The sequence below is a fragment of the Neoarius graeffei genome, chromosome 10 (genome assembly GCF_027579695.1).
Source record: "Neoarius graeffei isolate fNeoGra1 chromosome 10, fNeoGra1.pri, whole genome shotgun sequence".
Classification (NCBI taxonomy): Eukaryota; Metazoa; Chordata; class Actinopteri; order Siluriformes; family Ariidae; genus Neoarius; species Neoarius graeffei.
The window spans coordinates 9522622-9535323 of NC_083578.1; the positions used below are offsets into that span (position 1 = coordinate 9522622).

At 41.9% G+C, this 12702-nt stretch overlaps 1 protein-coding gene across 2 annotated transcripts in view; it reads left to right on the forward strand.

The window, feature by feature from the left end:
- Positions 1–12702, forward strand: part of slc23a2 (solute carrier family 23 member 2) — an 82827-nt gene that overhangs the window by 52499 nt on the left and 17626 nt on the right. For both annotated transcript variants that reach the window (XM_060931239.1, XM_060931238.1), the window contains exon 5: positions 7305–7462. In XM_060931239.1, coding sequence (XP_060787222.1) covers positions 7305–7462 — 158 coding nt within the window. The remainder of the gene's footprint in view (positions 1–7304; positions 7463–12702) is intronic.

Sequence of the window (12702 nt, forward strand, 5' to 3'; positions counted from 1 at the left end):
GTGCATTTTTTACAAACTTTATCATCAGTTAATTTCATTAAATAAGCTCTGCAAGGAGTTATATAGACCCTATGAGCAAACTTAAAATGTATTAGCTGATGGGCCAGACATTTAGAAGATGAGAAAATATTGGTCCAGATAGTTTCCCAGTCAGGCTCCACACCAAATCTATCAAACTCCCTGAACCAAACTGAAACAGCACCTATGGGAGGATGCTTTTCTGCAGTAAACACATCATATAAATATGACACCAAACCCTTGGTTGACTTAAATTTCTGCAAGTGTTCAAGAAGGGGATGATTATTCAAGTGTCTATCCCATGGAACCCCATATGCCTTAAGAGCAGAGCGTAATCTTAGGTAAAAGAAAAAGGATGTGCCAGGGAGAGAAAAAGAATTACAAATGTCTTGAAAAGAACGTAAGCCATCAGAGTCAAATATATCACTCAGAGTATGGATATTTTTATCTGACCAAGAAGGAGAAACAAAAGGTTTAGAGCCTGTTAAGAGGTGGTTGTTGTGCCATAAGGGGGAGGATTTATGAAATATATGATTATAACCCAGAAACTTACAGGACTGTTTCCATACTTCAAGAGAGCAGTTGATAATTGGACCCAGTCGTAGTAATGAGCTTCTTTGAGTGATACCTGAAAAAGGCAGATCCTGTAGTCGGAGGGGATGAACTAATCCTTGTTCTATGGATCTCCAGGAAATTTTGGAAGAAGGATCAAACCATACTTTTAAAAATCTTAACTGAAAAGCCCAAAAGTAATGCTTAAAATTAGGTACAGCCAGACCACCATAAAGTTTGGGAAGCTGCAATGTCTTTAAACGAATTTTGGATCTTTTGTTATTCCATATGAAATTAGAACAAAGCCTGTCAATGTCCCTAAAAAAATGTGGTGGAGGAGTCAGTGATATAGCAGAAAACAAAAAATTAACCCTGGGAAGAATATTCATTTTCAACACAGAAATCCTACCGCAGACAGAAATTTGGAGTGGGGACCATCTGTTCAGATCATTCTTGATTTTTTTGTAACATCACATTGAAATTGTGCTTGCAAACCTGAGTGAGGGAAGGATGAATACTTACACCTAGATAAGTGAAACCAGAGGTTTGAATCTGAATAGGTGAAGACACAGGGGGATTAAAATGAGGAGGGGTTGAATCAAGAGGCATTAATATAGATTTACTCCAGTTAATTTTGTATCCGGAAAAAGAACCAAATCTTTGGAATAAAGCTAGGGCTTGAGGAACTGAGTTAGTGATATCAGACAGGTAAAGAATAATATCATCAGCGTAAAGTGAAATATGATGCATGGTGTTTTTAATGTGTATAGGAGAAATGAATGGACTCTGCCTGACTGCTTGAGCTAAGGGTTCTAGGGATAAAGCAAACAAAATTGGAGAAAGAGGGCAGCCTTGTCTAGTGCCCCTCTCCAGACAGAACTGTGAAGACAATTTATGACCTGTAGAGACACACGCAGTGGGTTTATTGTAAAGTGTTTGAACCATATGGATAAATGTGTCTCCAAATCCAAATCTCCTAAGCACAGTCCACAGATAACGCCATTCCAGCCTATCAAAGGCCTTCATAGCATCTAGACTAAAGACTGCATAGGAGTCAGCTTCATCTTTGGGGGCGTCTATAACATGCAAAAGCCGTCTAACATTGTCTGAGGCCAGGCGACCCCTGATAAAGCCTGTCTGATCCTCATGTACTAAATGAGAGATGTATTTGTTTAGCCTGTTGGAAAGAACTTTGGCATATATCTTAATGTCTGAATTTAACAATGACAAGGGCCTATAGTTTCCACAGTCCAGTGGGTCCTTCCCAGTCTTTAACAACAAGGAAATCAGAGCTGTTCTTTGGTCTCTGTGAAAGTAGCCAGCATCTAGTGAATGTTGGATGGATTTAAGTAACAAAGGCCCAACCAAGTCCCAGAGTTCTACAAATAGCTCTGGAGGTATCCCATCCAACCCTGGTGACTTGTGCCTAGTCATGGAAACAGCTGCTGATCTAAGTTCTTCTAAGGTGAGTGGGGCATCTAATTGGTCAGCTTCCTCTGCTGATAGAGACGGGAGCTCCAAAGGACTAAGAAAGGCATGCATATCGGTCAAGTCATCCGGTGTTTCAGACTTGTAAAGTTCAGAATAAAATTCACTGAAAACATTATTCACTAGAGGTGGGTGGGTAATGACTACGCCAGAAGAATCTTTTACTGCATCCACTGAGGCAAGACGTTCTGACTGTTTAAGGCGCAATGCAAGAAGTCTATTTGGTCTATCTGACTGCTCGTAATAAAGCTGCCTAGTTCTAAGTAAATTAAACTCAGCCCTTACACTAATAACATCCTTATATTGTGCCTTTAAAGAATTCATTGCTCTAGCTCTGGCAGCATCATACTTATTTTTCTGCAATATTTCTATCTGCTGAATTTCTTTTTCCAGGTCACAAATTTTCCTCTTACGGTCTGCGACTATTTTGGAGGCATATGATATACAACTGCCTCTGATTGCACATTTTGTAGTCTCCCAGAGAACGTGAGGGTTTACATCATCTGAATTGTTTAGGGAGATAAATTCGTCCAAATCTTTCCTAATATGTTCTAGGAATCTTTCATCCTGTAGCAGGTACACATTAAAGCGCCAACGCTTAAAACGAGAAGATGAGTAAGCTTTTGACAAAGTGATTTTGACAGGAGAATGATCAGAAATTAGCATAGGTAGGATTTCTGTGTTTAAAACCGACTCCAGCAGGGCAGCTGAAACAAAAATGTAATCAATTCTAGAAAATGTTTTATGGCGTGAAGAGAAAAATGTGTAGTCCCTTTCATTAGGATTCCTGATACGCCAGCCATCCACCACATTCAAGTCTTTCATGAAATCTGTGATGTAGTTAGATGACAAGAGCTGGTTGAAAGTAGGCGGGGCAGAGTTGGACCTATCCAGGATATCAATTGCTAAATTGAGATCACCACCTAAAATTATAGGAACGTTTAAATATATGAGTCTGGCTTTGATATCATCAAAAAACTGTGGCTCAAAGACATTTGGTGCATATATGGAGACTAAACAATATTTAACTGAATTTAAGGTAATCACAGCAAAGCAAAATCGACCATCAGAATCATTGCCAAGCTCATCAACATGGAGATTCAGCTTTCTGTCAACTAAGAGTAGAACACCCTTTGTTTTATTTGGGGCACATGAAAAAGAAAGGATTTTATAAAACTTATTTTGAAATCTATGCACATCCTGTCTCTTTAAATGCGTTTCTTGCAAAATTCCAAAGTGTATTCTTTTCTTACGTAGAAATTCAAGGCACCTAACCCTCTTAACAGGCTCATTAACTCCCTGCACATTCCATGAAATGAAATTATAGTTGTCAATTATTAACTGTTATGAGCATACACAATGATAATTTGAAGACAAAAGAAAATGTAGCCATGTGAAAATATGCAGCCATGTAACTGACGTAAAAATGAGCAAAAGCCCCCCCAGGCTTGAAGCATTGCATTAAAACAAGAACAAGAACGCTGCTAGCCTGCCAGGGAAAAACACTAACATCCCTGCATGGCCTAGCCAGAACAAAAGTAATCATCATTCCTTGGATTCGAGCTAAGACAGTCCTGCAAAACCACGTTCAGTTTGGTTGCTTTAACACGAGTCATTGTTTATGAAAGAAGTGACCCAACGAGTACAATAGCGGAAAAACACACGTTACAATCCATGTTGAAGACAACGTTACTTCCGCATTCCAAATACAGTATAGTCAGGTCGCTAACCAGTGCAATAACGGATGTTTTCGTAGGAGAGGCAAGTGCTGAAATCAAATGTCTTTAATGTGATGCTGAGCCTCTTCGGGAGAAGAGAAAATGCGGGTGTTTGAGTCGAATGTTACCTTCAGGCTGGCAGGGTAGAGAAGGAAAAACTGGATCCCTTTCTGTTTGAGCGAAGCGATGCAGGATGAGAAAGCTTTGCGTTTCACGGCGGTGGCATTGGAGTAGTCAGCAAATAGCATGAGCTGGGACTGCCCATGTTGTGCCTTCGTGCCTGCTTGTCGGTACGCCTTCATGATAGCCTGGCGATCGTTGTACCTCAGAAGTTTGAAGATGAGGGTTCTGGGCTTGCTTGATGAGTTTTCACCTCTCTTGTAGACTCGATGAGCTCTCTCAATTTCGATGATCCCTCGATCAGCCAGTGAAGGGAACCAGATAGGGAGCTGGCGCTGCAGAAAAGCAATAGCGTCGTCCCCCTCTTCATTTTCTGGAAGGTTAACAAGACGCAGATTGTTTCGTCGGTTTCGGTCTTCCAGCTCCGCCACGCTGGATTGTAATTTAGCAATCGTTGAGGTAGCTTCCCTAATTTGTGACCTGTCCTCGCGCTGGGCAGCTTGGATAATGTCAGTACGCTTGTTCAAAGTCATTAAAGAGGCGTTCATTGCGGAGACCTCAGTCTCCACATTGGAGAGTTTCTTTCGAAAAGTGTCCATATCACCCCGTATAGCTTTAACATCAAGGGAAAGTTCGCGTAGAGTTCCCCGCATCTCATAGATTAGCGTGGCTAACACAGAGCTCTCAGCGCTGCCATCCAAAATGGAATCCGTGTGCTCACCAAAGAGCTGTTTCTTGGCTTTCTTCTTTGCCGATTTAGATAGCGGAGAAGGGGTTTGGGGGTCTAACTCCTCCACAGTTTTCTTCTCCGCCGATCCCATTATAATTGTCAACAAATAGAATTGCCGTTAAAGCACTTTTGACTCAGTTTGAAAATGAAATATTGAAGGTGGCCTTGCAAGTTCAATGTTAGGCGGCCATCTTAGCTGGAGCCCAACCGGAAGCCCCTAGTCTGATTATTTTAAATATCTACTACTATCTTTAATACTATCTTTAATACTATCACTATCGTTATTATTAATAGCCTATATTATTATTATTATAACTAATATTAGTAGCCTATTACTGATGCATTAATCAGTTTGCTTTTAGAATATTTTTACCGGTAGGGCTTATTATCGCCCCATGGCTCTTTCATCTGTGTTATTAAAGCTGTAGTCATCATCGAGGAGAGTCATTCTTCATTTTTGTCGAATTTTATTTCATCAAATCAGAGGTCAAGTAGGCTATAGGTATATCATCTCCAAAGACAGGTACGGTAGTAAAAACACCCGTCTAGTGAAAAAAAACAACAACCGCTTTTAAATCCCCTACTTAAATCCTTAAAATGAGTCATTTAACTCATGTCTTGTGTGATCTGATCTCCAATGGTGAAATAAACCGGTTGTGATGAGTACAGTCTGTTATTTTAGAAGATAAATGTAATATATAATTTAATATATAGACTAATAAAAATTAATATTTTATAATATATCACGACATATTACTGTCTGTAACTGTTTGTCACTAAAGCGTTTTCTAAGATCATAATGTCTGATATTATTATTATTATTATTATTATTATTTTTATTATTTTACACACACAATAAGCGCATGTGCGTAAAGTTATAGTAAACCATCCCCCGCCTTTTTTTTTTTTTTTTTTTGAGTCGCCGGACCCACCCACCTCCTGCGTTCTGGGACCTCCCACTTCACAAATTAAGCACTGCCTAAAATCACTACATAACTTATTTAAATAACTATAGGCCTATCATTAATAATAAAACACAGGTCAATCAAGTTTATCAAGCTGACGATTTCACTCCAAATCAGCAAATCCATTGAATTCCTCATCCTCGGTGTCGTTTCTGAACAACTCTGCCTCCAGCGGCAGATGAAGCGCCGTTTCCTCTTCTGCGTGGCTGTCGTCAGACTCAGCATCAGCTCCAGTTATTCTACGGTGAAAAAAAAAAACATATACTCCGGTGCGACGTATATAAGTCGCATGGCCAGCCGAACCATGAAAAAAAGTGCGACTTATAGTCCGAAAAATACGGTAATAAAAGGCAGCGGCGAAGAAGAAGAGAAAGTATTCAGCCTTGATTTAAAAGAACTAAAAGATGCAGCAGAGTACGACAAAGTAGTCTGCATTTATTAATGTTGGAAATGCGCTCAGTATAATATGGATTTACGACAAAAATACTGACATGCATGTGTTTATTTTGAAAACCCATCAGCCGACCGATCTGGCACATTTTAATTGTGCGACAGTAATGACGTAAATGCCAGCGCGGTGGAGTAGTGTCCGAAAGCGTTTTTATTTTGCCAAGGAGCTCACTCACTATATAGTCCTCTATAGAGTAATTCCCTAGATACTGAGTAGGGAGTAGTGAATACACTACCGTTCAAAAGTTTGGGGTCACTTTGAAATGTCCTTATTTTTGAAAGAAAAGCACTGTTCTTTTCAATGAAGATCACTTTAAACTAATCAGAAATCCACTCTATACATTGCTAATGTGGTAAATGACTATTCTAGCTGCAAATGTCTGGTTTTTGGTGCAATATCTCCATAGGTGTATAGAGGCCCATTTCCAGCAACTCTCACTCCAGTGTTCTAATGGTCCAATGTGTTTGCTCATTGCCTCAGAAGGCTAATGGATGATTAGAAAACCCTTGTACAATCATGTTAGCACAGCTGAAAACAGTTGAGCTCTTTAGAGAAGCTATAAAACTGACCTTCCTTTGAGCAGATTGAGTTTCTGGAGCATCACATTTGTGGGGTCGATTAAATGCTCAAAATGGCCAGAAAAATGTCTTGACTATATTTTCTATTCGTTTTACAACTTATGGTGGTAAATAAAAGTGTGACTTTTCATGGAAAACACAAAATTGTCTGGGTGACCCCAAACTTTTGAACGGTAGCGTAAGTGCGTGATTTCAGACTCGGCCGACTGACGTTGACCCACTCAGGCATTCACAAGGGTACTCGGATGCTTAATTGACTCTCTTGGACACTTGACTTACTCAGACACTTGACTGAAAGTCCGAGCAACTCCGCTGAGACACTCGGACACTGTTGACTTGCACAGTTACTCAACTGATCCACTTGGACGTTCCGTAAACACTCTAGGACACTCAGTTGACTCACACAGAAACTTAAAGACTCTCGGATGCTTGATTGACTGACTCACTGAGACACTGGCGAAAGGCTCTTGGACCAACAGTCGACTCACTCGGACTCATGAAAGGCAGTGGGACTGATGTGCTACAGAACACTGTGTGTGCTGACACACAACCTTGAAGTGTTAGTGTAGCTCAGTGCTATAATCACCATGGCTGATTTTAGTAAGTACATGCTCTGTTCACTCTGTAATTTTAAAACAACACACACACACAGACCTGTAATTGTTCCTATGTGTGTCTCCACAGCACTACTTAACATGTTTCAGCGGGACGATCGCTGTGCCCTTCCTGCTGGCCGAGGCTATGTGTGTGGGATTCGACCAGTGGGCTACTAGCCAACTCATTGGCACCATCTTCTTCTGTGTGGGCATCACCACACTGCTGCAGACCACTATCGGCTGCCGGTGAGGGTGGGGGTGTGTGGGTGTGGTGCGGACCTGAAAACTTTATTATAGTGTGTGTGGTGTGGGTTTTTTTTTTTAATTTATTTATTTTTAACCATCTTGTTAAGATGGGGGGGAGGTGAAGGGAAAGTAGAGAAGAGAAGAGAAACTGGATAAAAATAAATCAACACTTGTTTATACACACACTTCTCTTCCTCTTTTTCCAGTTTTGTTTCCCTCTCTCTCTCCGTCTCTCCCTTGACACTGAGATGGTGTGTCTCTCTCTCTCTCTCTCTTCCGTGACACTGCGATTGTGTGTGTGTGTCTCTCTCTTCCGTGACACTGCGATTGTGCGTGTCTCTCTCTCTCTCTCCCTCTCTCTCTCTTCCGTGACACTGCGATGGTGTGTGTGTGTCTCTCTCTCTCTCTCTCTCTCTCTCTCTCTCTTTCTTTCTTTTTTCCATGACACTGAGATGGTGTGTGTGTGTCTCTCTCTCTCTTCCGTGACACTGCGATTGTGTGTGTGTCTCTCTCTCTCTCTCTCTCTCTCTCTCTCTCTTCCGTGACACTGCGATTGTGTGTGTGTCTCTCTCTCTCTCTCTCTTCCGTGACACTGCGATTGTGTGTGTCTCTCTCTCTCTCTCTCCCGTGACACTGCGATTGTGTGTGTCTCTCTCTCTCTCTCTCTCTCTCTCTCTCTTCCGTGACACTGCGATGGGGTGTGTGTGTGTGTGTGTGTGTGTGTCTCTCTCTCTTTTTTCCATGACACTGAGATGGAGTGTGTCTCTCTCTCTCTCTCTCTCTCTCTTCCGTGACACTGCGATTGTGTGTGTCTCTCTCTCTCTCTCTCTTCCGTGACACTGCGATTGTGTGTCTCTCCCCCTCTCTCTTTCTCTCTCTCTCTCTCTCTCTCTCTCTCTCTCTCTCTCTCTCTCTCTCTCTCTCTCTCTTCCGTGACACTGCAATGGTCTCTCTCTCTCTCTTTCTTTCTTTCTTTCTTTCTTTCTTTCTTTTTTCCATGACACTGAGATGGTGTGTCTGTCTCTCTCTCTCTCTCTCTCTCTCTCTCTCTCCTGTAACACCTGAGATGGTCGGTCTGTCTCTCTGTCTTCCATGACACTGAGATGGTGTGTGTGTGTGATGTTTAAACAGTCCTCGCAGTGTCTCTGTGGTATTGCAGCATCGCCGATCCACCCCCGGCTCACGTATCTGCACCAGGACAAGGTCGAAGCTATTTCAAAACACAAAAGGCCTTGTGATTTGTAGAGAGGTGCTGAATATGAAATGAATATACAGTACTGCGCAAAAGTCTGAAGCACATGTAAAGAAATGCTGTCGACCAAAAATGGCTTAAAATAATAATGTTTCAACATAAATAAACTCAACAAAAATAAACTTTACACTCGTTTCAAAGTCAATAATTTGAACATTTTGGAAAATAGGTTTGAAATAACGATTGTATTCAATTATCTCGTCATTAAAGATGCTATAGCATACAGATCATGTTTGTCATGGAATCGGTTCCACCGGAAATGCGACGACAATGTCCATGATCGAAAACTGTGAGCCACAACTTGATGCAGAGCAGAGCGCAGGCGATTTCGAATGGTTTGGGCAGTCACTCGACCTCCAAACAATTCGTTCCCAGTGGATGTGGCAGTGACAAACCGATTACGCAAATGACGTAAGACAATCTGTCGGTCTTCTGCGTGTGACGTCACACGTGGTCGACCAGGACGGGGGCGGTCGGCTGTGGTGCCAGTTTGATGGAGACGTGTCTGGAGATTACGGATGGTCTGTCGACTGCATCCCATAACCCTCGCAACGTCAGTGACGGATGTTCCCGTATTCAGCACGCCAATGGCACGTTCACGCTGAATGTTTGACAGTCGTGGCATTGCAAAGTAACGAATAATTAACCATAAAACCTTGTTTTTCTGAGATGACACTCTACTCTGCTACCGTGAGATCAATTGCACGTGTATCAATAGGTCACGTCACTTGTGTCACGTGGAAACGTGATTTTAGCGTGCAGTGCTCTCGCACGTGCTACGTAGGCCCGACCAGTAGAATGAATGTGTGACGTAATGCCCTTGACAATGCATTTAACCATAATCACAACAAGAACTCTTTCAAGAAAAGTTTCTAAACGCTATTTGAAAAATAATGAGTGTCAAGTTTTTATTTTTGCTGAGTATACTATAAACCAGACCTGGGCATTTTACGGCCCGCGGGCCGTATCCGGCCCTTTGGTTCATTCTGACCGGCCCGCGTAAGGTTAATTAGAAATTACAAAATAAACATATTTTCTAATTTTACCTCATGCATGGTCTGAATGTGCATTGCCTTTATTTTGAAGTTGTGTTCAACAAAAACACAATGCGCCCGACATGAACATGACATGAAATCCCACGAAACCTAATCCCGCGATAACTACTTCCGTAATTTGTCCAGACCAACCACAAACTTGTACGTCATCCTTCAAACGGTCCAGCCAATCACATAGTGTGACGTCACCAGCAGGCGCCCGAGCCGATCTGTAGATCTGATACCTACACCGAATCGACGTTGTTGCGAGCAGGTCACAGGAAGACTTTAGCCCCCAAAATGTCCGCAAAAAGAAGAAAGGTAGATGCCGAATGCAGGGCTTTCAACAAAACATGGACTGCTAAGTATTTATTTACTGAAGTCAGAGATAAAGCTGTGTGTTTAGTTTGCGGAGAGCAGATCCGAAAAACTGAAAAACACCAAATGAGGTGATTAGACTACAAATGTGGGCGTCATTATTATAATATGATGTATCTTGCTTGATATTTGGAGCAGAAAGACAATATTGTGATGTCTTTATTGTGTTTTGGGGTGAATGTGACTGGAAAAAAATGGTACAAACGTTCACATTTTGTTAACCATTGTTTTGGGAAATTTGATTGAATAAATGACATTTTTTTGTAAGGCAACCTCGTTTTTTCCCCATACTCTTACCAGTCTTAGCAGCTTGTAAAAACAGTGTTATTTACTGCTTTATATAAAGAAATACAATTAATATTATGCAGAATTTAGTTCAGCCTTTTGGTCCGGCCCTCCACAAAATTTTGTTTCTCATGTGGCCCCATGGAAAAAATAACTGCCCACCCCTGGTTTAAACAGTAATCCATAATAAATGAAAGTTGATATTTGGTGTGAGACGACCCTTTGCTTTTTTAAAAAAAAAAAAGTCTGAGGTCCAATGAGTGCAGTTTTATGCGGAAATGAGCTGTGGGTTTTACTGAGCATCTTTCGCTACGTTCACACTGCAAGGCTTAATGCTCAATTCCGATTTTTTTTGTGAAATCCGATTTTTTTGTGAGGTCGTTCACATTAACAAATATATGCGACTTGTATGTGATCCTCAGTATGAACGAAAAGTGACCTAAAAGTGTTCCGCATGCGCATTGCAGGATACGACGACATCACACGCAGTGAGCATGGCCAGTGTTTACGGAAGTAAAACCGCCCGGTTGCGGTATGACCCATCCAATCTAGCTTGAATAGCTGCATCCCCCCAAATGGAAATCAGCTCCCTAACCTCTGCGTCCTTCCATTGAGAAGATTCAGAACCTTCACAGCCCGAAGCGTCCCTCGCATTGATGTCATGCGCAGGGGCGCAGATACGTTTTTTGAACTGGGGGGGACAAAGCTGCCAGCAAACCAACCCCAACCCCGATATGCCTGTCAAACTTGTTGTTAGTAACCATAGCAACCAAGCTCGAGCTCGCAACCTGTGCAGTCTGCGCAGCTCAACCAACCGAATATCAGTCTTTGTTTTGTTTTATGTGATTTGTTGCAACTATGTATACACTGCTGTGCACCTCAATAAACCGAATGGTAATTAGTCTTTTGATTTTTCCGTGAGGTTTGCCTTATGCAAAGAAAGACAGCATAGACGTTTTTTCCTCCCTATAAGTGGGGGGGACCGAACGAGGTGAATTTAAATCTGGGTGGGACGAGTCCCACCCTCTATCTGCGCCCGTGATTATGCGCCATGTTGTTGTAACTTTTTTTGAGAGACCCGCCGCCTACTTCAGCGCAGAATAGTGACGTTTGTGGCTTGTTGATGACGTGTAAGTCGGATGAATGCGACCTGGCGGTTCAGACTGAAGTCGCATATGAAAAGAGCGGATAGGAATCGGAATTAGGACCACATATCCAAACGGCCTGGGTCGGATTTGAAAAAATCGGATCTGTGTCGTTCATATTGTCAATAAAAGATCGGATACAGGTCACATATGGGCGAAAAGATCGGATTTGAGTCACTTCAGCCTGCAGTGTGAACGTAGCCTTAGAGAACCAGCCACAGTTCTTCTGGACACTTTGACCGTCACACTCACTTCATTTTAGACCAAAACCCAGCAGCCTTCATTTTATTGTTTAATCTGAAAAGCGCTCTCTTATGGAATATACTGCTCGGATACAAACACCCCAACACCCCCCGGTAACATTTAATTTTGCGCTAGAAAATGAAGGTTTGGACTCTAAAATGTTTTTGTGCTGACTCAGTAATGTAGGAGTCATAAAATAGAAATCCGTGTGTGTGTGTGTGTGTGTGGAATATATTTTAAAACATATATTCACACATGTGAATATATTTTAAAACAGTAGGAGAGTTGTTGGATTGTTTAGATGATTTTCTAATCCCAACCTAGAACTTTCTGTATATTGTCTGAAAGTAGGACAAGTTCTCAAACATCTGATCTCTGGTCCGCTCACATGACCTCCAGCGATATCACACGCATGTCGCATGTGCCATTTCTATGGAGATGTAACAGAAGGGCACTGAAAAACCAGGGTTAAATGAGGTGAAGGATGATGTGAAGTGATGACTCACTGTTTCCAGTGAGGTGAACGCACAGAGACTACACTCCTGCCCTTTCTTCTTGGAAAGCAGTGCGCACATGTGTGTTCGTTAGCTACAGCTGTGCACACACACAGTCCATTCCTGATCCGGTTTCATCATCCAGAGTTAATCGATGAATCTGTTTTACAGCAAATGACAGCTTTTAGATTTAAACGCAATTCATGCATTTATCAGTTCGAGACTGGACTATTGTAATGCCCTGTATGTTGGCCTCAGCCAGTCTTCAATTTTACGTCTTCAACTTGTACAGAACGCTGCGGCCCGATTTTTAACAAGCACGTCTACACGTGAACACATTACTCCTGTGCTGTCGTCACTCCATTGGCTTCCAGTCCGTTTTAGAATTGATTTTAAACTTCTGTTTGTT